General features: G+C 46.4%; 2 protein-coding genes across 9 annotated transcripts in view; one reads left to right on the plus strand and one right to left on the minus strand.

Annotated features, from left to right (window-relative positions):
• LOC105191890 (latrophilin Cirl) overlaps positions 1–13,676 on the plus strand; it is a 501,575-nt gene extending 487,899 nt beyond the window's left edge. For 2 of the 7 annotated variants that reach the window (XM_025299204.1, XM_025299201.1), the window contains 2 exons: positions 5,278–5,475; positions 9,565–13,672. In XM_025299204.1, coding sequence (XP_025154989.1) covers positions 5,278–5,475; positions 9,565–10,503 — 1,137 coding nt within the window. In that variant the 3' untranslated portion in view covers positions 10,504–13,672. Of the gene's footprint in view, positions 1–5,277; positions 5,476–9,564 lie in introns of all 7 variants that reach the window. The other 5 variants (XM_025299206.1, XM_025299202.1, XM_025299203.1 and 2 more) reach the window with 5 other exon arrangements.
• A 5,898-nt stretch (positions 13,677–19,574) lies between these two features.
• On the minus strand, positions 19,575–22,566 carry LOC105191886 (ankyrin repeat domain-containing protein 16). Of its 2 annotated transcripts, XM_025299236.1 has the most exons (4): positions 22,430–22,566; positions 22,001–22,224; positions 21,262–21,525; positions 19,575–20,462 (listed from the first exon to the last, which is right to left on the minus strand). In XM_025299236.1, the coding sequence occupies exons 1-4, from the start codon at positions 22,531–22,533 to the stop codon at positions 20,104–20,106; spliced, it is 951 nt and encodes a 316-aa protein (XP_025155021.1). In that variant the 5' UTR covers positions 22,534–22,566; the 3' UTR covers positions 19,575–20,103. The 2 variants fall into 2 exon arrangements, with proteins under 2 accessions (XP_025155021.1, XP_011153950.1); XM_011155648.3 differs by having other exon boundaries at positions 22,001–22,485.
• Positions 22,567–26,309: the final 3,743 nt, after the last annotated feature.

Here is a 26,309-nt window from a genome sequence, read left to right on the forward strand (position 1 = left end):
ATTACCTTCGCGCGTAAAGATTAATAATGTACACTCGAGGACTTTTCTGCTTTTTAAGAGTGACTTGCAAAACGGTGTAAAGTCGTGCAATAGCAGCATATGTACAATGCTCTAATAAACAGAAACATTTTTTCTGAAAAATTCTTCGACACATAGAATTGACAGCGAGTTACCCATGGCCGTACAGATAAAAATTCTATTCTTTGAAAAAACAGCTTTGAAGGGCGCTCGTAATAAGTGTTAAGCGTACACCTGGCTTTAGCGTTCGAAACCGACATGTGCTCGAAAGCTTTTTTTTGTGTTATCAGCAAGTCACTTCAAAAACTGATTCGCAGAACGGCGGGCTAAAAGGCATTTAACGAACCGTTCGGCTCTTTCGACCCTGTCGCGCTCAGAGAGTCGTAGAGAATTGGCCGACAAAAATAGAGTGAGAAGAAGAGAGAGAGAGAGAGAGAGAGAGAGAGAGAGAGAGAGAGAGAGAGAGAGAGAGAAACTAGCGGAACAAAAATGTATTCGGAAGAGAGATTGTTGAACGTGCTCATGTATGCTATTGTAGAACAGCCTGTGGAGGAAAACGTCAGCCTCGGAGGAAAATACTAATATGTTAAAAATTCCCAAAAATATAACAGACCGCATAACGTTTGGACACGGGTTACTCTTTTCTAGAATTTCAATTCAAAAAAAATTCTAATTTTCACTATCGATTGTATCCCGCATTGATTTGGCCTCTCGTGTAGAATTTGACGGATGTTCCGTCCGATTTAAACGCAAAGCTCCGTACACTCTCTTCGCTCTTTATTCCGCGTATATTTGCAACAAGATTCAGAATTCTTTTGCACTTCGAGATTTGCAAAATAGCGGGATAAAAAGTCTTAGAGTTCGCGATATAAACTTTTTATCACATTTTTTTTTTAATCACGTAACATAAAGCGGGAGAGATTCGCCGTCGAATTAACGTTTCTCTCCCGTTACGACTTACTCTGTACGGCTGTCAGAATTCCAGTAGAATGGAATCCTCTAACTAGATCGTCGATTAATGTCAAATGTATCGTTTTACGCTTGTTCAGAAGGTAACGAGAATCGGTGCTTCTTCTTCTTGATCTCAATTTAATTCGAGCGCTTCGTTAATACGACATCGTTGTACTTCCAATTAAGGTTGTCTCTCTCGACATCGTTCGGCGTTTCTTATCTGAAATATCAAGTAACGGATAACTGTCTACAATCTTTTTGAGAATCTTGAAACGGGAAAGCACCGAATAATCTCGAGTGTAATAGACTAGCTAAATTAAAACGTAGCGTTCGATAGTTCAATTAGTTTCAAACGAGTCTGTTTCTTTTTCTCTTTCTCTCTCTCTCTCTCTCTCTCTCCCTTCCGCTTCTTTGGCCCCTTCATTTTTTGCATCTCAAGAGATGAATTCGGCCTGAGACGTTCTTTCCGGATTACCAATTCGAGATATGCCCCCGACGATGTGTCTCCTGTTCTGTAAATAACGCGGCGGAAGGCAGGCAGGCACAGCACAAACACAACTCGAATTCGCACTCTCGCGAGCACGCTCGCCCGCAAGACTTCCTACTAACAGTGGTGATTTCCGTGCTTCTCTTATCTGGCCTCGGGGTTTGGTGTAACGCGGTTGCTGGCTACTTTGTACCCCTCTTTTACGCCCCCCTGCCCACTCCCCGCCACCTTCACATGAGCCCTTTTCTCAGCGCGAGTCGCCGACGACTCGCGCGCCCTTTATTTCAGATCTGCCGGGGAGCGTCAATGAAAATCTCTGTAAGCAGGTAAAAGAGACAGCGCTCACGCACGCTGCGATTTCCACGTGGTGGAAATCATCACGAGCGCGGATTCGTAACGTCGGTTACATCCGCGCGGTCGTGACTTACGATCGCAGCTGCGCGTCGCACCGCGCTGCCACCAACTGCCGTCGTTAACCCTCTCGGTCGTCATTTCTGACATGTCGGACGAGTATCATTTCGTCGACGAGATGAGACGATTAGTCTTCTTCTCTGGTAACAACCGACTTTTGCGCTATTAGAAGAGCGAGCCGCTCGCTAACGATCGATATGTCGCTTGTATCGCCGGTCGTGCTTGTAAAAAAGTCACCCCGTCAATTCGCCGTGATACGCGTTACGTAAATTTGAGACGGATCGCCGATGTTACGCCGGGGAACATGTTACGTAAATTTGAGAGAAAATCACATTGATTGTATCGCTACGTCATCTTTCCGCGGGAATACGACTTCCATCTCCGTGCGAGATTCGGTAGTTGAACGGAGAGAACGTGCAGCATCGTAAAATCGGCAAATGCCGCTGCAATACTGAGAGGGTTAATCGCGACGGGACCATGTAAAAATGTAATTTAGTTTAATGATGATCCCGACGCTCTGTATTTTAATACGCATTATCGAGCAGATCGCACGCAATTCCTCTACGACGGAGGGCTTTCAAGCGAACGCACTTCCGTCGCGGCGATGGGGAAGGTATACGTTTAGAAAGATTCGTAATGTACCACAGCGGACCTTATTTTTTTTCTCTCTCAACTCTAACTAAACACGCGAAGGGCGGAGTACGAAGGGATGCAGGCACTCTATGTAGGCACTCACACGTCGCGTCTCACGTCGTTTTGCTCTCTTGCACTCCACGGTACTTCCGTATTCCGCCCGGACGCGCGTCCTCCTCGAGTAATTAAGTGGTTTTTTTTCCCTACCTACGAACGACGGTCGATCGATCGATCGATCGGTCGGTCGGTCGGTCGGTCGGTCGGTCGGAAACGCTTCCCCGAAGACGCGACTGTTCGCAGCGGCAATGCGTTTCCTTCGGATCGAACTATGGCCGACATATTTCACACGGGGAAGAACGCGGCATTTAATCCTTCGCACGTGGAGCGAGCGACATTGCTTCGCTCGCTGCGTTATTTGTTGCTACCGTTGAGATGTGACAATTTTTACATTCATTTTAAACGTTGAATTTATCGCTTTTAGCACGAAATATTTTAAAAAATATAAATATTATCCGAATCGCGTTTTGAACAAAATCGACGAAAAACGAAAGGCGCGCGAGAGGAGAGGAATCGAGTCGATCGAGGTGTCGAATATTCGAAAACGAGAAATTTCACTCTCTCTCGAAGCTCGAAGCGCGATAACATGAGAAGGATAAAGATAAAGGATAATCGAATTGGCGCTTCAAGTGCGAAGGATTAAGAGGCGTCCGAACGCTCGCTCAGGCACTACTCACCCACACGGTCAGCCTCTTAATGGAAAATGACGGAAAAGGGAAAAGAAAAGAAAGATATACGGGCGAGGAAAATCCGCGCGAAGCGATCCGTTACATCTGTCACACCTCCACCGCATCACACATGCTCATTCACCGGCCACCTTCGCTCTCTGTCACTCTCTCTTTTTCTCTCTACTACTCCTATCATCCGCTAGTTGCGTCTTGCTGATTTAACGTCAGACCGCATAACCACGCAACGAGGTAAAGTATAGAGGCGACAGGCTAATTAGGTCACCCCGACCATTAGGTGGCCATTCGCCAAGAAGACAGTATACAGCCCATCTTCCTCGCAGCTCAAGAAATACCCACGAACAAATCCCGCCCCCGGTATCCCCGAAAGAACGATATTCTCTGCAGCCTGAAAATTCGAAAATCACTTTCAGTCCTAATTTCAAAGGCACTCTCCCGTCATCTCTCCCGATTCTCGCGCGCACGCGCGCGCGCTCATCGGACAAAGTATCCTGTAACTTTTACGCGAGAATCTTCCCCGCGCTCGAGTACCTTTCTCCATTCAAGGATCCGATCGGTCGCGAGATTCCGCTGTTACGAGGACGATTTACCGGGAGGACACGGCGCGGCATTCTTTTTCCGATGCGTGTCGGGTCGTAGGTTTCGTAGCTTTCGAGCGGAAGTCCGGCTGTCCGGCGGTCGCGTGACCCGTCCCTATAGAGTCGCGAAACAGGCGCAATCATGTGTCGTCCTCGCGCAACAAACACGCAACGGCACGTCTGTCCGTCGAAGGGCGGTGCGGGCGGGCGGGAAGGAAGGAAGGAAGGAAGGAAGGAAAGCAGGCGAGCAGGCGAGCTCGCGGAGGGTGGAAAGAGGCCGCGCGCGCGCGACGTCCGAGGCGTTGTCCGAGGACCGACGTCGGCCGCGTGCGTGCCGACGTCGCGTATCTCAGGCCGCTACGTCGTAGATTCGCTCCCGCACGAGTTAAATCCGTTCCGCTTCCGGTAGCCGCGCGAGAGAGATACCGCTGGATGTGTACGGCCCATATCTCCTCGCCGCTGTATGTGTACGCGGCGTTCGGCCGCGCGAAATCTACAGCGCGCCCTTTCCTCCCTTTCCGTTCCAAACGTATCCAGACGATTATGTATCCTAATTGGCGCAACGAAGTCTCTCTCTCTCTCTCTCTCTCCCTCTCTCTCTCCCCCTCTCTCTCTCTCTCTCCCTCTCCCTCTCTCTCTCTCTCTCTCTCTCTCTCTCTCTCTCTCTCTCTCTCTCTCTCTCTCTCTCTCTCTCTCTCTCTCTCTCTCTCTCTCTCTCTCTCTCTCTCTCTCTCTCTCTCTCTCTCCCTCTCCCTCTCCCTCTCTCTCTTTCTCTCTCTTTCCCTCTCTCTCTCTCTCTCTCTCTCTCTCTCTCTCTCTCTCTCTCTCTCTCGTCTGCCGTCGCTTCATCGATCGCTCTTCCTTCCGCTCCCAGTAATTTCAATCGCTACGACGCGTACGCGACGGAGATAAGACATCGCAGCTCGCGTGCGCTCGGACTCCTGCAGCGGAGGACTCGACTTTTGGCAATTTTCCTCCTTGGGTACTCCGAATTGTACTCTGAGAAAATGCTCGAACTGTTTTGAGATCCAGTGTATCCCTCAAACGAAGTCTCTCCCGCTCTGTTTACGTTGAGTTGGTCGGTCCAGTGATTTTCGAAGCGTTTCAGGCTGGACTCCTCCAAGCTCCTCTCCCCCTCTCCCGGCCTTGCTCTCCCGACGAAACAAAGTCGCTCGTAAAGGATCGGTGTGGTTGCTTGCTGTGTGAGGAACCCTTTGTTTACTGACTGCGGTAACGAGATCGTCGCGTCGTCGAGTCCACTACGCCGGCTATCTTTGCTGGGCGATCGCGTGAGTGAATCGTCACTCTCGCTCGGCTCAGACGACGACGTCGGTGCATCCACACGTTTGAACACTGTATCACGAGCAACAGCAGCGAGGCCAGGCTGGACTGGCCTGCCTGTTGGATCGGTAAACGAAGGGTTAAATGGCCAACGGCGGATTGGTTGCTTTTGCAGTACTTGGTATCCGGTCGAAGCTGGGCGATAGTCGATAGGCAGCCGGCAGTAACGGTGCCAGGTGAACCCTCCTCGACCGAGACTCACATCGTGGCCACCCTGCCGTACGCACGTCACGCCTTCTTACCCTCAGCTCCCAATATCCCCAAATCTGCCACCGCCACTTGGGGCCACCTTAACAAAAACCTCATGTGGAAGGTAACTAATTCACCGCTGAACTCGCTCGCTCGCTCTCTTTCTCTTTCTCTTTCTCTCTTGCTCTCTGTCGCTGTGTTTCTTTCTCGTTATCGCTCGGAGGGGCGGCTCTACTAGTGCGGCGAACTTCGGCGCAATTGTCTGAGGATTTTTTTACGAAACTCTTGCCCTCGAGAACGTTACGTGGATATTACCCCGTGTAGGCGCGGTAAATTTGTAATTTTCGTAATTTTCTCAGCGGGTTAATTGGAACAATCGAGACGTTCGGACGGCGATGGAATAATTTGCTCTCGTTATATTTCTCAAATAATAATAATAATAACAATAATAATAATAATAATAACAAAAAGCGCGCTTTATTGAAACACATTAGATTAGATCGGAATGCAATTTACGGGTACGTGCGTTTGCAATTTTGCTAATTTGATGTATTTAATTAATTCTTCAATCGTTCCGTCTTCTTCACGCATCGCACGTTACGATTCGGTAGGTGTAAAAATTCATCGCAACTCTTGATGATATTAAGACAATTACAGTCCCGCTCGCTACCCGCGTTTTTCTCAAAGGCACCGCTTTATCTTTACCCGGCAACTCGCTCGTTCTCATGCTAAAGCATAGCTGAAACGCGCGGCACATCCGCGAAATGTTTCGAGATCATGATGGGTCTTCGTATTTGCGAGCGGCTCTGTTTGCCGAGCCGCCCGCGCCGCTCCCCGCATTGACGAGAGATCCTCGCTAAATATGATCTTTACGTTCGCAAATAGCTGGCGTTTACAAGAATTAACGATGGTCTTTGTGTTCTCTCGCGGAGGATCGCGCATTTACGAAGATCATACTAATCGAGGATATAGTTCACGCATACGCAAACACCGCGGCAACCGCGATCCCCGTGTTTGCGAGCATCCTCTAGCGAGAATCTCGCTGATTATGACTTTGATATTTGCTTTATTACAACACGCTTCTCTCTCGTATTTATACAAAGACGTCGCTAAGCTAAACGCGCACGCGACTCGCATCCTCGCGTTATCCTCGCCGATACATCGCCGCAAAGCCTAGAGCCGTCTCCGCTCGTCGTGCCCGTCTCGTCTTGTGGTCGCTCTCGCTCTCTGTTTGTTTCTCTCGTTTTTTTAATTTTTGCATGGTATGCGATATTAATTTTCACACTCACGCACAGCACGCAGTCACCTTTACGCATCCCAGGAGCAGGCCCGATCCGAATTTTGAGCATGGAGATGCGGACATATCTTGTCGCGGTGTGTAAAGTGAGATTATTTTTCAAGGTGGCGACACGGCTTGCGTCATTGTCTCTCCTCTCCCTCTGATGACTCCCTTTGTTCTCACATGCTCGATGTTTCGAAATTGGAACAATTAGTGCCGCCCCGTAACTCAAAAGTAAACGGGAAGAAACGGATCTCGTATGTTCAGATATATGAGCTATCCCTTCTTTTTACCTTCGAGTTGTGAAGCGACGCAATATTTGTTTCGGCTTCACAAAACATCGATATGTAATCGCGTGAGAAGAGGGAAAGCTTACACACGTGTTTGAGAAATTATGGTGGTATCATTAAGTATATTCCATTAAAAAAAAAAATAAATAATATTTGAAACGTAATCCTGATGTTTTCCGCTCGCAAATGAAATTGCATAAATTTCCGAGATACGGTTTCGTTTATGAAAAATCAAAAGAGAGAGGATCAGCAAATACATTAATATATCGTAAATATATTGAGATGGAAGCGTTTCTATTTTCCCGCAAGCGCTGCAGATATAAAAATAATAAAAGAAGTATGTAAATACATATATACGTACCTTTTTTATATTTTTACTTTTTAACGACGCTCGTTGAATAACCGGGATGCAGCGAAATAGCGGTGATTGATGAACGCCGGCTGAAGTAAAACTCAGAGGAGACGGAGATGTTATGGAATATAAGCCGTGTCGCTCCACCGACCCTCCCCCCCCCGGCCCCTTTCTCTTTTTTCTTCTGACGCGCGTCCGCAGGCGCGGGAACAAATGTGAATACGCGGTTATGACGTTTTATATCAGAACACAGTGCTCCATTTATCCTGTCATGAATTGTGTGTAGCTCATCTTGTGTGCCTTGGTTTACGTTACGTGTTAATTCTTCTTTTTGTTTTTCTTTTCGTACCGTACCGGGCGGCGAGGAGAGGAGGATGATTAACCGTGAAATACGGTCCTCGCGCGACACGAGCAGATTTTTCTCACCGCTCTCATGCATGCGCGATCATCAATTGAGTCGTTTCATTTCAAAGTGGCCGTAAATCGAGTGTAATTAAAGCGAGATAAAAAGGAACGCGCGGGGGGACGAAAGCGGACGGTATATTCTCGTGTCAAAGCAAACGTCCTCGAGTTTGACACGCGCGATTCATACGACTCGTAATTCGCGAGTGCTCCGCGCGGCGAACAAAGCGCGGAGCGACTCGCTACTGAGAATGAGAACGGCTTGGACGGCACGTGTGTTGAGCTTGCGGACTTCTGTCTAACTAGACTTCTGACTCTCCATGTTCCAAGAGGGGGTGGAAGAGGTGTTGGAACGCCATATCACTTGGAGTTTGTTGGTAACGCACAGTAAGAAAAGCATTTGAGAGTAGCAAGGAAACCGTACACGCGTTTGTAGTTTAACAAGACGAAACGCGACGCACAAATTTCTCGATCGGAACACACGCATACATAGATATAGTCAGGGTTGGAAAAGTTACTTTTTAAGAGTAACTCGTTACCGTTACCGTTACTTTCGGTAAAAAGTAACTCGTTACCGTTACTCGTTACTGATCTTAAAAAATAACGCGTTACCGTTACTTGAAAGTAACGATATTTTATTTCGTTACTTTCCGTTACTTTTTTTTGTTGTAAATCCAGGATTATTAAAAGGTGCTAAGATAAGATATAAATCGGACATAAGACGATTAGAAATATATATATATATATATATATATATACATATTTAAATATTTTTATTATTTTATGTTATTAAGTGTTGTACTTAATGAAAAGTTTCTTAATTAGTGGATATGAATTTAATATTTGGACATTAGTGCCTGTTGACTTTAAAAATCTTTGCCATTCATCATAGGCAGATTTCTTATTTGATGCTTGCTATTTGAAATTAAAAAAGTCATCGTTATCATTGTGCTTATCAGACATAAAAAAATGTTCAATTGAAGGAATTCCTAATAAATCTTCTAAATATGTTTGCGCAAATTTTCGCTTATCTCCGGCTAACCAACTCAATTTGAATTTGGGGTGCAAACAGCTGGCAATTATCAATTCTTCTTTTTCGAATGTAGTACAAAACCTAAAGTTAAATCAATAAAATTAAATATGAACATATTGATTTTCCTTTTTGGTCAGATGAATGTTGTTTGATGAACATATGTATTAACCAAATTACACCAACTTACCTTTCTGTATAACTACGGCCAATGGATGACAATATGTGAGTCCATCTTTATTGGTTCTCACTGAATCCAGCATAAAACAAAAAATGCATAGAAATTAAATACAATTAAGTTTAATTTTATAAAAATTAAGAAGTAACGATTAAAGTAACGGATGTTTTGTTACTCGTTACAGAAAAAATGTATCGCCGTTACTTTTTCGTTACTGACACAACAAAAAAGTAACGACGTTACCTAATCGTTACTCAAAAAAGTAACGATACCAGAAACGGCGTTACAAGTAACGCGTTACTTCCCAACCCTGGATATAGTACACACCCTGTCCGCACTCTCAATGATAGCGTCCCAGAGTCAGCAATCTAAGTTGGGCAAGAGGTCCATCAGTCGACATCCTTTGCCTCCTCATTGCCGGTCCCTTCACCCTTGTTGAAAATAGACGAGAATAAAAAATAACGAAATCCCCCTCCCCCCTACGTGAGAAAGCTTGATAAAGTCCTCTGACGGAAGTCCGCAGCGAAAATTGACAGACTGTCGGGGCCACTTTGACCTCGCATAAAAATCCGAAGTCACAAAGAGAACTCTCTCGTTTCATCCTCCTCGCTCGCGCGCGTCGGCTCGTCGCAGCGACTGCTCGATCTAACGCACTCTAATCGCCTGTGAATTCTCTCCGCAGAACATTTCTTTTAAGTCGTACTCCCGCGACTCCGGACACGGCGGCTCCGAGCAGGAGGACTCCCCACGGACGCACAACACCTTGACGCTCGGTCACTCGGGCAGGAGGCGCGGGCCGAGCGACGCCAGCGAGATGAACAGCACCGGCAGCAGGACGACCGCTGGCAGACGCGCCGCGATGCCGTACAATCACACTTACACCGAGATCGTTGACGGTCGCGGAGGCGGCGGCGGCGGCGGCGGCGGCGGCGGCGGTGGCGGTGGCAACGGCACCGGGCATCACCAGCTGCACGGCCACCACGGTCAGCACGTGCACCTGCCGCGCGGCCTCGCCAACGAAGACGACCCGGTGTACGAGGAGATCGAGCGAGGAAGCGGCGGCGGCGGCGGCGGCGGCGGCGGTGGAGGCGGCGTCGGCGTCGGCGTCGGCGTCGGCGTCGGTGGCGTCGGTGGAAGTATCATCGGCGGCGGTATCGGCAGCGTCGTCGGCGCCGGCGAGATCCAAGTGTCGGACATGTCCGACGAGGACGGCCGGCGGCAGAGCGACATGAGCAGGCAGTCGTCCAGGAGCTACGGTGACCACCGGCCGTTGATACCGTACTCGCCCGCTGCCGACCGCAACTTGGCGCACTACGGCCAGACGATGGTGGAACGTGGCAACGGCGGCCCAGGCGGTAACCTCGCGCACTACGACACGACGGAGTACGGTCCCGCGGTAGAACGGACCCTGAACGCCTGTTGGGAGAAGCTGCGCCGGCAGCAAGCCAGGTACGAGCTCGACCTGCCGCGGCTGCCGGCAGCATACGGCATGCCGCCGCAGCAGGACCACACGCGGACGGTGGCCGTGTTGGACGGTCACACCGTCGTCTGCCACCTGCAGCCGCAGACGGACATGTACACGGGTCGCGGGATGCCGCCGCCGTCCTACAGCGAGTGTTAGGCCCTGATCTCGAGGCCGGTTCCACGGACTCGGCGGGACCCCGGCCGGAGACTCCTCTCTCCTGGTACCGCCGCGGAGGAACGATGATGGACGCTCTTCCGGGGAGACGACGACGGTGGCGCCGGCGGTCAGCCGGATTCGCGCGTCATTCGTCCGGACGGCTCGTCCTGTCGTAGGGACACGTGGTGACGGTGTGGGTAGGTAACGGTGACGGTGGTGATGATGACGATTCGTTCCTGGGAGGAAGCAGCGCGTGTTTAGTCGGCCATTACCGCCCCCCCCCTTCTCGACGACACGGGGCTTTTTGCGAACGGAGGTCTCTCCCCCCGCGGGAGGAGACGGACGTGTACCGCTTTTTAGCTCAAGCGTAAGCGCGACGGTGCTCCATGCCCGGCCGAGCGCTATGCGCGCGGAGGTTCGTCGCGTTTTAGCCATAAATCGACTCGCGTATCGCGAGCGTTCTTACCGGAGCAGCGCCGCTCTCGGCATCCGTTCGGGGATGCGATCCGCTCGGTCGGACGTCTCGGCTCGTGAGCCAGCAGCGAGACGGATGAGCTGCTGGAGGAGCAAGGATGAGAGAGAGTGTGTATATGTATGTGTGTGTGTGTGTCTGTGTGTGTGTATGTGAGAGAGAGAGAGAGAGAGAGAAAAGGCAGAGGAGAGAAAGAGTGGAAGAGAAAGGCTACATGCATGAGTGTGAGAGATAGATTGAGACGGGCGTTCGACTAGGCTGCCACGTCGTCCAACGGACGACCGTGTCTCCTTAGGATACACACATCGAGGTGTGCATACGTGGCGTGCGTGCGTGTGAATGCGTGAGAAAATCGCCGCGACACGCAGACTCTGTATAACAGAATTGTAGCGGACCTCTCGTTTAAGCTAAGTGGACGACGACGACGACGACGACGACGACGACGACGACGACGACGACGACGACGACGACGACGACGACGATGACGACGACGACGACGACGACGACGACGACGACGACGACGACGACGGTGGTGCATGCCCGTTCGTGGCCGGGCGTTTGGAATTGGCGAATCGAGTTGACGCGAGCAAAGACCAGAACGTGACGAGTCCTCATGGACGGGAGAGCTTTCCGTAGTCCGCAGCGACGCGAAAATCAGCTTCGGGTGTTTCGAGAGAACAAACGAAAAAGGGGAGGAGGAGGAGGGAAAGTAAAATTTTTTAATGCAATCGCGCGCGATGAGACGATGTTTTTGCGAGCTTCGCACGAGCGTACTGAACCAAAGGTTTATTTTATCACGATATTGAAAGCGGCTCGTGGAAATTTTTGCAAAATATTTGTTTTGCCGACGTTGTTCCGTAACATCTCTTTTAACGCAAATATATATAGCCCTGTATCGCATACAATACGATTTATAAAAGTGACTTTGCGCAAAAAGTTGCGCCGTACGGGATGTGATCGGTTCCAAGTGATTTCAACCACAACATTGTCCATTAGAGGTCAATCGATCCGTTATTTAAATTTTCTTTAATATTGATTGGGTTTCGCCCGCTGGATAGGGGCGTATATGCCAACGTTTTATTTCTCTTTATTTATTCTCTAATCCAGATACAAATGCATGCATACTTTCGCGTTTCTTCTTCTTTACGCGAGCAGATGCAGCACGTGTGCGCAATAAAGCAATTATTAAAAATATTTATAAATTATAAATATTATAAAGCTATTAAAAATATTTATTTTTCCGATCGTTCCTAAATGCACGGAGAACGCGCGTTGCTTTCTTACTTTCTCGTAAAATTCGCGCGTCTTCGAGACGTAAATGATTCGCGAGCAAAACGACACGAGGTCCCGACGGTGTGCCGGTGACGGAGCGGGTGGGGGGGGGAGGGGGGCTGTGGGCGTCCGGGCGAGCGTGTACGCGCGCGCCATATCGTTTTCTATCACTTGGATCGCTATACTTCTTACGAGGGGCGAGGCGCGCGTTATCCGGATCGTGTATCGGAAGCTACCTCGTGCGCGATGGACTTCGAAGAGAGAGATATGCGTCGTCGACACCTCGGCGCATCCGCTGCGACCCTTTACGCGGCCACAGCTGCGCGCGGATTGCAGCGGGGGACAGGTGGATTACGGAACTCGACAGAGCGCGAGCCGGTATTCAGCGCGACGATAAGTGGCGGCGGGTTCATGGCGGCGGCTCGTGCGTCAAACGCCGTCCGGCAATATTAAGTGTCGCTTTGACCGTCGCGTTAAACAGCGGTTCGCCGCTTGCGGCCGAGCGTATGAGTCGCGCGTAAATTGCAGTCGCGCGATGCGACCTCGTGTCGATTTGGCTTGGACGCTAGCCCAATCGAGCCGCACGGCGGCGGCGTGCGTTTAACGCAGCACTCAAGCCCACGTACGATGTGCGACGCACCGCGGTGTGTGACGGACGAGTCGCGGTTTACCGCCTCTCTCGTCGGCGCTGCTTCCTCGGGCTCGCGAGTATTCGGCGGTGCAGAGCTTTCCTCGGAACGCGCGAGCGGGTCAGCGTGTGACGTCCCTCGATTTAGAAAACAGGCATTGTAATATAGATCTAGACATATCGCCACCGGCCGAATACGCGAATCGCCAACAACACGCCGGTGACATTGTCGAGCAGCCGAGGGGATCGGCGTGCCCGGGATGCGATCTTTATGCGGGATCGATGACGGCTCGATAAAGGGGAAGACGCCGGTACCGTGCGACCCGCGACGAGGTCGCTCTGCGGCGACGCTTACCTTGCGCATGGAAAAATGGTAGCGCTCTGGCTCGCCCGATGTCCGAGAATTTTATTGACGACGACGACGATGTATTTCTTTTCCTTCTTTCTCTTTAGTAATGAAACGATTTTCTTTTGTTATCTTGCGACGAAAATCACCCTCCAAGCCGGAGCAGTCGCCTCTCGTCGCTGGCCACGGTACCTCTCGTTGCTTCAGTCCTGCGCCTCTTGATTAAAAAGACGCGGTTAGTGAAGAACATCCCGCAGTCTTCGCGAAAGACAGGTGTTGCATTGAAGCGTTTTCTCAATATCGAATACACGAGGGCAGTCTGAAAAGTTCTCGGCCTAACAGTGAAAGAAAACTTTCGTTTTGCCGTGAAATATGTTTTATTTTTCAATATAATCTCCTGAAACTTCAATACATTTATTCCAATAATTTTTTCAATTTTTTCAATAATTCAATACCGTCATTAAAGTGTGATTCCGGAAGGTTCTTTTCGCTCTGGTGTATAGTGGTGGATCCAAGTTTCATCAACAGTTATGAAACGACGCTTGAAATCCATTTTATTTTGCTTAAAACGATCCAAACACGCTTGAGAAATACGCATTCGAATGCGTTTTTGTTCAGTTGTTAACAATATTTGATACCATCGTTCAGTCTAAGAATATGATTTTTCAAGAAATAGAACATCAAGGAGAAAACGTCTGGATTGTTATAAACTGCAGAGGTATCCGGTTACACGCATTCGCCGTTGCGTTATTCCTTTTATCAATTTATCCTAAAGTAACTACCTCGTCATAGTTTTGCGCAAAGCTTCGTCCTGCAACTCGGTGCACTCCTCGCGGGCGCGTGCGCGCGCACGCGAGCCTCCACCGCAGAGTTGTGTGTTTCGACGAGCGAGAGAAGTAACAAGCGCGTTTCTCGCCATTGATGGCCGGAAATTAGATTTCCTCCCGTACGGCAAGAACAAAGGAGAAATCGAGGGGCAATGGCTGAAGCGCCTTTATCAGTCGTGTACTACGGTAGCTCCTCGTCGCGCGCCGCTTTGGAACGTTACGTTTTAGTCCCAGAACGTTATTTTTATAAATAAAAAAATAAATATATATATATGTATGTATATGTATGTATACAGTAACGATATATTATTATTGTGACGAAAGCGAGAGAGAGAGAGAGAGAGAGAGAGAGAGAGAGAGAGAGAGAGAGAGAGAGAGAGAGAGAGAGAGAGAGAGAGAGAGAGAGAGAGAGAGGGAGGGAGAGAAAGCGAGTGAGAAAGAGAAAACCGATGAGTGGGCCCAGGGATCGTATGTGGGCGGATAAATATTAGTGATACAAGCGGATTTCCCGAGCGACGTGGAAAAATGCGCGAACACTTAGTCACTGTTTTTTACTATTTTTTAAAAACGAAAAACCGTGTATGTACGTGAGAACGTGTGAGCTAAGCTAAACGTGTAGCCGAGGGACACCGCGTGCGCGTGCGCTATTTATTTTTTATCATCCTCGAGTGTTTTGTATTGCGAGCGAAAACTGTGTCGAGTGGGAATTCGTCGTTCCCCGACCATCCTTCGTCGACGATGACTACGACGAAAAACCACCACGAGGATTCTCGTCGGGCGATGCCTCGACCAAGTGAGCGAAGGAAAAAGAAATAGAGAGAGAGAGAGAGAGAGAGAGAGAGAGAGAGAGGGGGCAGAAAGAGAAGAGTATGGAGAGCGAGTTTCGATAGTCTTCTCGACGCGATGTGTGGATGAAAGTACGTTGAGCCAACTGTATTTCCGCAACACTTGAGCACCCGTACGTAAAGTCACGTCTTTATTTTCTCTTCCGCGAGCCTCTGCACTTCATTTGTTCCCTGCGCGCTTCATTTCGCATCGGCAGTCTCTTCTCAACTCGAGATAAACTATAGACAGAAAAGGAAAAATTTCACACACCGTGTATGAACCGAGTTAGTCCGCAAGTAAATTATCACTACCGCTTCTTTGCGATGCGATACTTTTCACGATGTGTGAAAATTCGACGTATTCAAACGTAGAAAATACGAGGCAGAACTCTTCGTATATTTTCAACAATACATATAAGGACACAATGATATATTTTACAACGTAAGAAGTAACACATGGATGCTACGGGATAATCGTAGCTTTGTTTCCTTTTAATTAAATTATTAATGTGGCCAATCTTTTTTCTTTTTCTTTTCCTTTTATTTTGTTTTACCTGAAGGGGTTAGAACGCTTGTTAGAATGTTCGGTCATCTTGAAACGTCGAGACGAAGTCACCGGCAAGCATTGGCAGATTCTCGACGTATTTTCATCCACCGCGTCGCGCTTTCTTGGCTGCTTAGTTTATTTCTCGCTCATGAGAGAAACACACACGTAGGAGAAATGTAATAGTGATAACCGCGCTAAGGGTACCAGCTACATTAAGTGTTTAAGTGTGTCTCGAGCAGTGTTAAGACGTAATTGCTCATTTCGGCGTCCAAAGCATGTGTCCATCAACGACGGTTTCTCGAAGCGCAAAGATTGTCAGCCCGTCGATAATCCTTATGTATCGTACGTAGACATATGTTCGCTGATTGCGTAAGAGTCGCCCGGTACAAAGATTTCAAGAGCTCCCCGAGCTCGTATCGGACGTTAATTGGAACGACCAAATTGTCCATCATTTAACGATTAAGCCAATGTCTCGGTTTCTTTGTCAGATCCAGCGTCAGATCGAGCCGCGACTGCGATCGAAGTTCTCGGCATTACGAGAGCCGCTTCTGGAGTTTCAGTTTCGCCAGCACGACTGATTGCGACGCGAGAGCATCCAGTCTCAAAAGGGGGAGCTAGCTCATGGTGCGATCGTTTCCTACGACCGGGGAAAACTGCGAGTCTCAAGTCGCGCAGCGTCTAATTGCCAGACAATTACGAAAGCACTCACATTCCATCCGTTCGACGTGTCATGCGAGCCCAGAGATCAAAGGAGGAAAAACAAGGAGGGGAATGAGGGCCGCCGAGGGCCCGAAAGTCGACCAGTATGTCCCGTTAGATGAGATGAGATGGTGGCCCGCGTTCTCGGCGCGCTTGTCGCGAACACGGGAGAAATTTCGAAGCGCCGTATCGACGACGTGATAAGAATAGCGATAAGAACACAGCTGCGCGATTTGCAACGCGCGATCGACAACGCGGGCGCGGCGAGAACGCGGCCGGACATGTGTCCTTCACTCGAGGTGTCCCGACTACGCGGCGTCCCGATTGTCCTGATCGAAGTTTTCAGCGCGTGCACGAGCACAGACACCGCACGAGGACACGCGCAAGGTATGCGAGGCGTTATCGTCGCGAAGGACTCCGAATGCTAAAACTGTGTGTGTGTGTACATAATGTAAATAGAGCTTTGTACATGTTGAATACTTGTAATGTAAAGTGGAGCGCACGCGAGACGGAGAGAAAGAGAACGTATGTGTGTATGTTTGTGTGTGTGTGTGTGCGTGTGTGCGTGTGTGCGTGTGTGCGCGCGCGCGCGCGCGTGTGTGTGTGTGTGTGTGTGTGTGTGTGTGTGTGTGTGTGTGTGTGTGTGTGTGTGCGCGCGTGTGCGCGTGTGCGTGCGTGCGTGCGTGCGTGCGTGCGTGCGTGCGTGCGTGCGTGCGCGTGTGCGTGCGTGCGTGCGTGCGTGCGTGCGTGCGTGTGTGTGTGTGTGTGTGTGTGTGTGTGTGTGTGTGTGTGTGTGTGTGTGTGTGTGTGAGAAAATAAGAGTGAGAATGAGAGAGAGAGAGAGAGAGAGAGAGAGAGAGAGAGAGAGAGAGAGAGAGAGAGAGAGAGAGAGATCCAAGGAACTGAGAACGTGGACACACGCGACACCCTTGAGAGATGATGACCGACGTGCGGGAAGAAAGCATATGTAGACTAAGCGAGTTTTACTAGTAAGTAGCAAAACATTACGAGCTATTATTATCGGTGAGAGAAGAGACGCGACGCGGAGGACGCGCGAGGAGGCGATCTTAACTTAAGTCCCACGACGTATTAGTTAATGTGTAAATAAACTAAGCAAAGGAAGTAAAATATTAAAGAGCCCAAGTAATCGTTGGATATTTATAACGAACTCCACTAAAAGTAGGTCGAACGGCGGAGGAGAAGAGAGCAAACGAAATGATGGCGACGGTGGCATCGACGGCCGGAGGATCGACGGAAAAACCCCCTTGGATTCATCTTGAATACGAAAATGATATTTAAAGCGACCTTTCGTGTCCCTCGCTCTTAAGAAGTTAGCTTTAAATATGAAATTATACTTAGAACGACCCATTTTCCGAAGCTTGTTTCGAGTATGAGATTATGCCGAAAGCGAACTCCCGCTTCGAGCGCGTCCGATTATATTTCGAACGAATCCTGAGGCACGGTCGCGCTGTGGATGTAATTTTACCGGTTTCAAACCCTGAACCTTCCCCTACGGTGGATTCGGCGTGTTCACGTGATCCTCACGGCCGCCGCGTGCGAAAATCGAACGGGAAGGAGGTGGGACACGGGCAGAAAGAAACAAAAAAGAGAAAGGAAAGGAGTCGACGCGTACTCGTTCGTAAAACAAGTATATCGCTGCGCGAGAAAGAGGGTCGCAGGACGCGAGGGGTAGTGCGCGCGGTGTGCGGACACGTTGATCGGACACGAGCAGACAATGTACAGTGCATGTTTTATCCTTAGCCGTTTTATAAATGTAAATATCTTCCGCCCCCGAGAGACCACATCCTTTCAGCCCTTCTTCTTATCCTCGGTCGCTTTCCCGGCGGTGAGAAACAGGCGCGAGATCAATTGACTGTTCCGACCCGAGATGTTCCTTCTTTCCTTTCGTCGTGTGACAATCCTTTACTTTCCATTTGGCTTCTCCGCCACCACCCCCGTCATCACGCCCCCTCCTCTCCTTTCTCTACGTCTCCCTTCTGTCCGCCTCCGGATCCTTCACCTCATCATTTCTCTCTCTCCGCGAATCTCCCGTCTTCGTCCCGCGAGATACTTAGCGGATAAGCTTTCGTTTCGGAGTGTGAAAGATTGAACGCGAATCGAGCGAAGCCAAGAGAACAAGAAGAAAAAAGGAGAATTAACCCCCGTCAAATTACCACCATCCTTCGGAGCCGGTTCGAGACGTTTCGAGAGACCCCTCCACTCCCCCGAAGCAACATTTGCGTCCTATGTATATACTGTGATTTGCTATAAGAGAGAGAAAGAAACAGAGAGAGAGAGAGAGAGAGAGAGAGGGGAATAGGATCGCGAGAGGAAAAGGTGCGACTTCGGTGCGAGTTATTTTACGCGAAAAACCTTTTTATTCACACACCTATTTTTTCTACAACATTGCAAGCCCCATCGGGGCTTGGATTGAAAAGAGACGGCAAAAGCGCGCGGTAATGTTTCGATTCTCGCCTCACCATTGGCATGCTCGAGCGTCAGAGTCAACGCACTCGAAAAACATATATATATATATATATACATATATATCGATTATACCATGTAGTGCAGTTAATAACAATAATCGTACCGTGCTATAGACACGCACGATGCGACTGTGCTACACGGCATAGTCGATAATAAATAACAGTCGCGAGCAGCAGAAAAAATCTTGTCGGCGGGACTAACGCGATCGCGACCGCGACTGACTGAGAGAGGTTGCTGACACTCGATGACGTCGACAGGGGGAAAAGAGGCTTGAAACCGTTCCCGTTCATCTCCCTCTCCCCAAACCGTCGTATCTCTCGAATCGGAAGCCGCGACATCGCGGACCTCACGCGACATCGCATAGAATTCGCATACGATTCTGTGATCTTATCTCTTATGTTTTTCTCCTTCGTGATGTAAGCGATGCTTATTAATTTCTGGAACGCTAATTGAGAAATGTCAATCCTTCGTTTGTCCATTGGTATTTCCCTTATGATTATTGTAAATAAGGTTGATATCAACAAGTGACGATCGTTGCGATTGCGTCCTCTCATCTCATTTTTCCTTTCCGTTGCACGATCTCGCGGTATTTAGACGCGAAGGGGCATTTTGAAGGATCAGGAGTGCGGCGTTATTATTAACGCTCGCGATTATTCGGAATTCTAATTCGAGCGCTACGAGCAGCGCCAACAGTAAAGCGACGAGCGAGCGATTCAGTTGCGCGGGATAACTACGACGACCAATTATTGATTGTTTCTCAAGATTTTCAACTATGTTTACTTTTAATTTATTTTTCTCTCGTAGCTTTCGAAAGAATTCGTCGTATCGTGCGCCGCACGGTGTTAATATCGATAACCGATTACGTTGCGTTAGCGTTCTAGAGTTTAAAGGCCTCGTCCAGCACGCGTACATCGTAATAACAGTAAGCGCATGAATTTCCTGTATCTACGTCGCCTGCCTGCGCACGCTGAGAAAAAAAAGAAAGTTTAACGAAGCAAAGGAGGAAGGGTAAAGGGTAGAGGACGAAGAAGAATGTAAAGCCTAGGTATCTCCGAACTAATAAGAGCCTCCGTTTCTTGATTTTTGTATGCTTCTTTAAAACTGTCTGATACAAGAGAAAACAAAAGATAAATAAATGTGTACCAATCTCTGAATAAAATGCCACTCGCGTGAGTCTTTTGTCCATCCTAAACCGTACATGTAGACGCGACTCGTCGGTAATTAAAGCGTCGATGATCAAACGAAAGTAATGATTTTTGTCGAGAATTTTCTCTTCGGCAAACCCATGAAAGAGAGAGATGTTCTACAGAACATAAAAGGAATTAGAATAAAAAAATATATTCAATTTTGGGAGACGCGATAAGCGTGAGAGTCAAATTGTTAAAAACGCCGAATCGTTTTTTGCATTGCGCGATTTGTTTTGATTGCGAGAAAAGCTGTGCGAGACATTTCGGGAATGTGACAAGAGCACAAGTATACGTCACAGGGACAAACTTTATTATTTGGCGCCACTTTTCGTCAGAATGTCGACAACGTCGCTGTGATTACTCCTTTGAGCTGCCACTAACGGGGTGATGCCGAAAGAAGCTTCGCGATTCACGTCAATCAAATTGTGCCTCAAAATGTATTCAACAGCCTCCGTGTTGCCTGTTAGCGCGGCTACGTGCAGGATAGTTTGACCGACATTGTCTACGAGACTGACATCGGCGCCTAGATGTACGATGCGTCTCGCTGCGTTTAGGTTGCCGCTCTTCATCGCCTCGTGAAGCGGCGAGGAGCCCGAAGAGTCCTGCGCGTTCAGTAGGCTCGGTCTCGACGCGACGAGCGAGTTAATCACCCTCTCGTGTCCATGGAATGCTGCAGCAATTGGAGATTCGAAATGGATTATGGAGCATGGATGCAGATACGGAGAGACACGCAAACGGTTTGAAAATTATTCACGGAAAACAAAATCTGTTTAAACAAATCCGCTTTTAACGGCGTAAAAATTTTAAAAGATTTTACAGTAATAGAATCGCTCCCATTTAGGCGATATAAAGGTTTTGCTATCGATTATATCAAGATCAAATATTTAGGAAAAAATCGATATGCAAGAATGTTGAAAAGCGAAAGATTTTAAAACTATTCTAAAAAAAGGTGGAGAAGACAACCGGAAAGAATAAAAGATAAGTCAGAATTTGATCGGATGAAGAGAACAGGAATACCCTGGACCTTCTGATTTATCCGAAGATGGTATGTATCATCCAAATATATTTTTCGTACGGAATTTTAACTATTGAGCATCACAACTGACTCGATTTGACTTTTTCCACTGAAGGTAGTCGCGGCCGACCGATGCGACATTTTCCACTGAGAATTATTCCCGTTTTACAAAATTAGCTTAAAAAAATAAAATTTATACTTTACCTCACAATTTCTAATCATATTTCATATCTCACCTTTTCAAAAAAACGGAATATTCTTTTTTATTATATTCGTAAAAGTTAAAAATCGATTTTTTAAAGAAGAATACTCGATTATTCTCCCCGATTTTTATTTTATTCTTTTATGTAGTTTCTATGATATTTACGCAAGTTGTATCGCACAATTAATATTTGCATACGATAGTATGATGAATCAAGAGAGATTAACATATTATAAACATACACACACTTACCAGCAATGTGCAACGTGCTACGACCATTGTTGCTTCGTTCGTCTATGCAGTCGGGCATGTGCTTCAGTAATAAATCGACCACATTCTCATCACCGGCTCGACAAGCGATGAGTAACGGCGTCCAGCCGTCTTTATTGCGTAAACGTGCGTTAGCCTTAGCCATCAGGAGGGTAACGATGCACCGATATGCCGCGTGGCCGCTTTTCGTGCATGCGAGCATCAGAGGCGTCCAGTCGCCGCGCTTCAAAGCGTCCACCGACGCACCTTTAGGTATTGATATTTAACGTCAATAAGGTATGATATTTAAGGTCAATCAATTTTGCAATTCGGCATCATTTAAAGTAATTTAAAGTTTACAAGCAAAAAGCTCTCTCGGTGCAAGAATTAACATTTATCGGTTAAGTTTGCGGTATAATTCGATTTTCAGACGCATAATCTCAAGAACCAGGTACGCGTAATACACCTTTTGTATAATTTAATTGCGAATATTTCGGAAAAAATAGTCCAAATTTAAGTCAGGTACTAAGAACATAAGCACAATATTTTTGTGAAATTTGCATCCAGGTAAACAAGAAATGATAATGTATTATCATATGAATACATATGAATCGATATTGTTCAATTTTTTTTTTTAAAGATCGCTTATTTGGCTCATTTTTACGTTCGATTAATTGCTACAAAATACCAATCTTCAATTAATAAATTTTTCTGGGTGTATGGCTCATGAAGGAAAAGACACCATTTTCTAATAAATATTTCAAGACGTCCTCTTGTACGAATTGTGCAGCCTCGTGCGAAGGCCTCTTCATGTCCTTGTTGGTGACGTCGATTTTAAACGCTTGCATGTCAAATTGTTCGCACAGATACTTCACCACATTCATATTGCCAGCTCGTGCCGCCACGTGTAGCGCGGTGTCGCCAGAGTCCGAGTGACGGAAGTCGCACCAATCGTGTATGCCGTATCTTCCAACAAGAGTTTCCACTCTGTGAACGTCACCGCTTTGGCACGCACGCAAGAAGTTGCGCGATACACGAGCAGCGTCGGTCGTTGCTGCGTTTTGGGACATGATTCGAGAAACGCACGAATTATATTCAACTAGACGTAATCAGCGAACGCTCTTGAAAATTTTAGCGATTTTAATTGATAAAAGCAAGCAACGGCAAATACCTCTCGAGGCGTCGAGCAGCAGCGACCGACACGTGCTGCCGCCGGCTGACTTGGTTCACAAAGTTGTGTGACGACTCAGAGAGGAACCTGAGAGCGGCCAACATGAGATCTGTTTTTTATCGCTGAACTAGTGTACACTCAGGGAACATATGTATGCATTTAAAATAAAAATTATTCTAAATTTTCTCACGTCTTGCAATCCTAAGAGATATACACACATACATATTCAACCTGTTTTCTGTATTAATAGTCTCTTTGATATCTTCCGACATCTTTTTCCCATTATTCCATACCTGTTACTATCCATGCTTATTTCGAGCTATGTTTCATATTTCGGCCACAATATTCCTAAGAGAGCGCTAGTATATAGCGAAATTTCTTTAGTACGCTAAATCCCGTAAGGCCAACAGTCTTTATAGTATCTCGTCGGTGGCGGTAGCTATAACAGTCGGTATTATCGTCGCTCTTCAATTACCTCCGGACCCTTCGGGCCCCTTTGGTTGATACGAAAATTCACCCGGGCTGTCAATCTTTACCAGAGAGAAGAATGAGAGCGGCCACCGGCCGTATTTCGGGGGTACGGCTAAGCGCATTTTAGATACGCCATCTGACCAAAATGCGCCTAAACTATGTCCGCTAGGCGCACTTTCGCGGTGATAAAAGTAAAATGCGCCTAGGTTCGTGTCCGTACTACTTCCATTCAATGGATAGTAGGTTAGAAAAAGACAGACGACAGACAATCGTTCCGTCTTTGTCTCACTACTGAGCGGCGCGCGGCAGTAAGCACGAGGCGAGGTAGCGGCGATCTTATCGCTAAGCGAACATCTCGCCGCTTTTCTTTCATCTTTCACGCTCCAGAGACGTCAAAAGACGCGGTAGCGTCTCGTGTCAAGGGAACTAACTTCTAATATTAACGAATTATATTCCGGTTAAAATAATATAAATCGTATAATATATTCCGGTTAATATAATATAAGTCGTATAATATATTCCGGTTAATATAATATAAGTCGTGAAACTGGACCTAAGTAAGACTTACGTTTAAGCGAATGTTCTCTTGAAACTGAAAACATTAATAATAATAATAATGATAATTATATTTTTATTTATCATTTTTTCTATACTATCTAACTATCTATCTATCTATTTCTCTATATCTATCTATCCATCTATCTATTTATCTATCTATCCATCTATCTGTCTATCTATTTATCCATCTATATCTATCTCTATATCTATCTATCTATCTATTTATCCATCTATCTTTTTTCTTCCTATGTATCATTGCAACCTATCCTGTTCTATCCATATTTCTTGCAAATGCAAACAATGAATATTACATTAATTTTTATATTAAAATATATTTTTTATACTATAACATGCTGAATTAATAATTAATAAAATTCAACAGGTTATACTATAAAAACAAACACTTACGTAAAAAGATTATTATATTATTAAAAAGTTTGCATTTATTTTTTGACGGAGATTACCATTTTCTCGCGGTTTCCGTTGAGCAACAATATGCACGTTATCTATTCTTATCTATTCGTAAAATTAAATAATAAAGTCGTAATTGAAATATGATAATAAAACTAATTTCTTTTTTTACTAGACTAAATTTATTTTTGCTATGAAAAGAAAAATGTAACAATGGAATATCTTTTACAAAATAAATAACATTTCATTTAATTTTTAATTTAAATTTATTAGCATAAATAAATTATTCTGTCATATACTTTAATAACAAATCATTTTTAAAAGATGTATATATTGGTTAAGAGTGGATTTCTATTAACTTTTCGTCTCTCATTATAATTCTCTCTTCTTTATTTGGGCATTAATACTAAATATTCTTTATATACATATACACTATATATGTGTCATTTATTTATATATATATTATCATGTAATTAATATATTTAATCAAGCCATAAGAACACGAGAAGAGAGGAAGAGCGAGCAAGTGCGCGAGAGAGAGAAAGAACGAGCGAGAGAGAAAAAGAGCGAGGTATAGGAATAGCGAGAAAAATCTCGCGGCTCACGCAGTCAATAAGCTAGACGAGCGGGAAAGAAACAAATAATATGTCGACGCTCGTCTAGTCTCCCATATGCTACCTCGCGTGAAAAATAATTCCTCGCTTCGCACGTTCCCTCGACACGAGACGCTACCGCGTCTTTTGACGTCTCTGGAGCGTGAAAGATGAAAGAAAAGCGGCGAGATGTTCGCTTAGTGATAAGATCGCCGCTACCTCGCCTCGTGCTTACTGCCGCGCGCCGCTCAGTAGTGAGACAAAGACGGAACGATTGTCTGTCGTCTGTCTTTTTCTAACCTACTATCCATTGAATGGAAGTAGTACGGACACGAACCTAGGCGCATTTTACTTTTATCACCGCGAAAGTGTGCCTAGCGGATGTAGTTTAGGCGCATTTTGGTCAGATGGCGTATCTAAAATGCGCCTAGCCGTATCCCCCGAAATACGGCCGGTGGCCGCTCTCATTCTTCTCTCTGATATTACTTCGTCAGTGGCAGAGGTACCGAAGAGGTAAATATTTTTTCCACCAGACGGACTCGAAGCTTCCGGCCAAGAACTTCGGACTCGTTTAAAGTGAGGGTTTAATCGCGTTAAGGCCTGGTCTACAATACGTGTCGTAAGTTGTAAGCCATAAGAATTGGCGAATCAGTCGATTATTTTTGTAATAATCGACTGTGATTCGCCAATTCTTACAGCTTGCAACTTACGACACGTATTGTAGACCAGGCCTAAGCTGGAAATCGAACCGACGAACGAGAACAAATTTATTTCGCGTCCCGATCTTGAATTACCTCCAGGCCCCTCGGGGCCCCTTTGCCAATACGAAAATTTATCCAGGTCTAATACCCGTATTCATAGTCAGGCCTTATATTTGAGGTTTCCTTATATCCATCTTTAGATGCTGCACGGATTATTTTATTGGCTACAGACCATCTGAAGATAAACTTAAGGAAGCCTTAAATATAAGGCCTGACTATGAATACGGGTATAAGTCTTGAATCAGGTTTTCAGCCGAGATATGAACCAGCAGTTACAAGTTTTCGTAAAATTTAGCTGTAAAATTCAGACTTGAAACACAGTTTTCTGGTCTGTATAAAACTTAGCCGGGCCTCGAACCACTTTAAATGCGCTCCCTCGAGTAAGAGGTATAAAAGATACTGACCCGTTACGTATGAAAGGAGTGACGCAGGATGAAGAAGGTAGGGACCAACCGCGCACACATATATTCAGGCTCCATTATAAGGTGTAGGCATGTTCGAATTATCATACATATTGGCTAGCGAGATGCCGACACGGAGATACGCTGTCCGGTCCCGAAACGTTCGGTTATTTAAACAAACCCGAGCGATACGATCGCGGTCACACCCATTACTTTAACGCGTCTCGTACGGAGGAATTCTTTTCCAGCTGAGAGAACTCGCGCACCATGGCGAATCCTTTTCCTCGTGCCTGTCGTCTTCCGATACTCTCGCACATACGTGAATTATTTTTTGAAAGTTTATAAGATAAGAAAGTTTATAAGATGTACTTAAATAATTTTTCACTTACATATATATTTCCGTGACTATCGGTCGATCAAATTTTAACATTTGTTTCTGTTGATATCACTTTGGGAGTTTACCTAAATCATTGATACGCGCTTATATCAAATTTTAACGGAACTGCCTTGATGTATTAATATTTGCGAAAACTAATTTTATGAGCATTACGCAAAGAGTTATGTCATTCTTCAATTGACGTGCGACAGTGTCGGATGCGAAAAAAATCAATATTGTCGGATAATATGAAATCCAGGTGGCATTTTTAATTTACAAGAATATTTTATATGTGTACATCGAATACAT

Source organism: Harpegnathos saltator, unplaced genomic scaffold (assembly GCF_003227715.2).
Source record: "Harpegnathos saltator strain DR-91 unplaced genomic scaffold, Hsal_v8.6 scaffold255, whole genome shotgun sequence".
Taxonomy (NCBI): domain Eukaryota; kingdom Metazoa; phylum Arthropoda; class Insecta; order Hymenoptera; family Formicidae; genus Harpegnathos; species Harpegnathos saltator.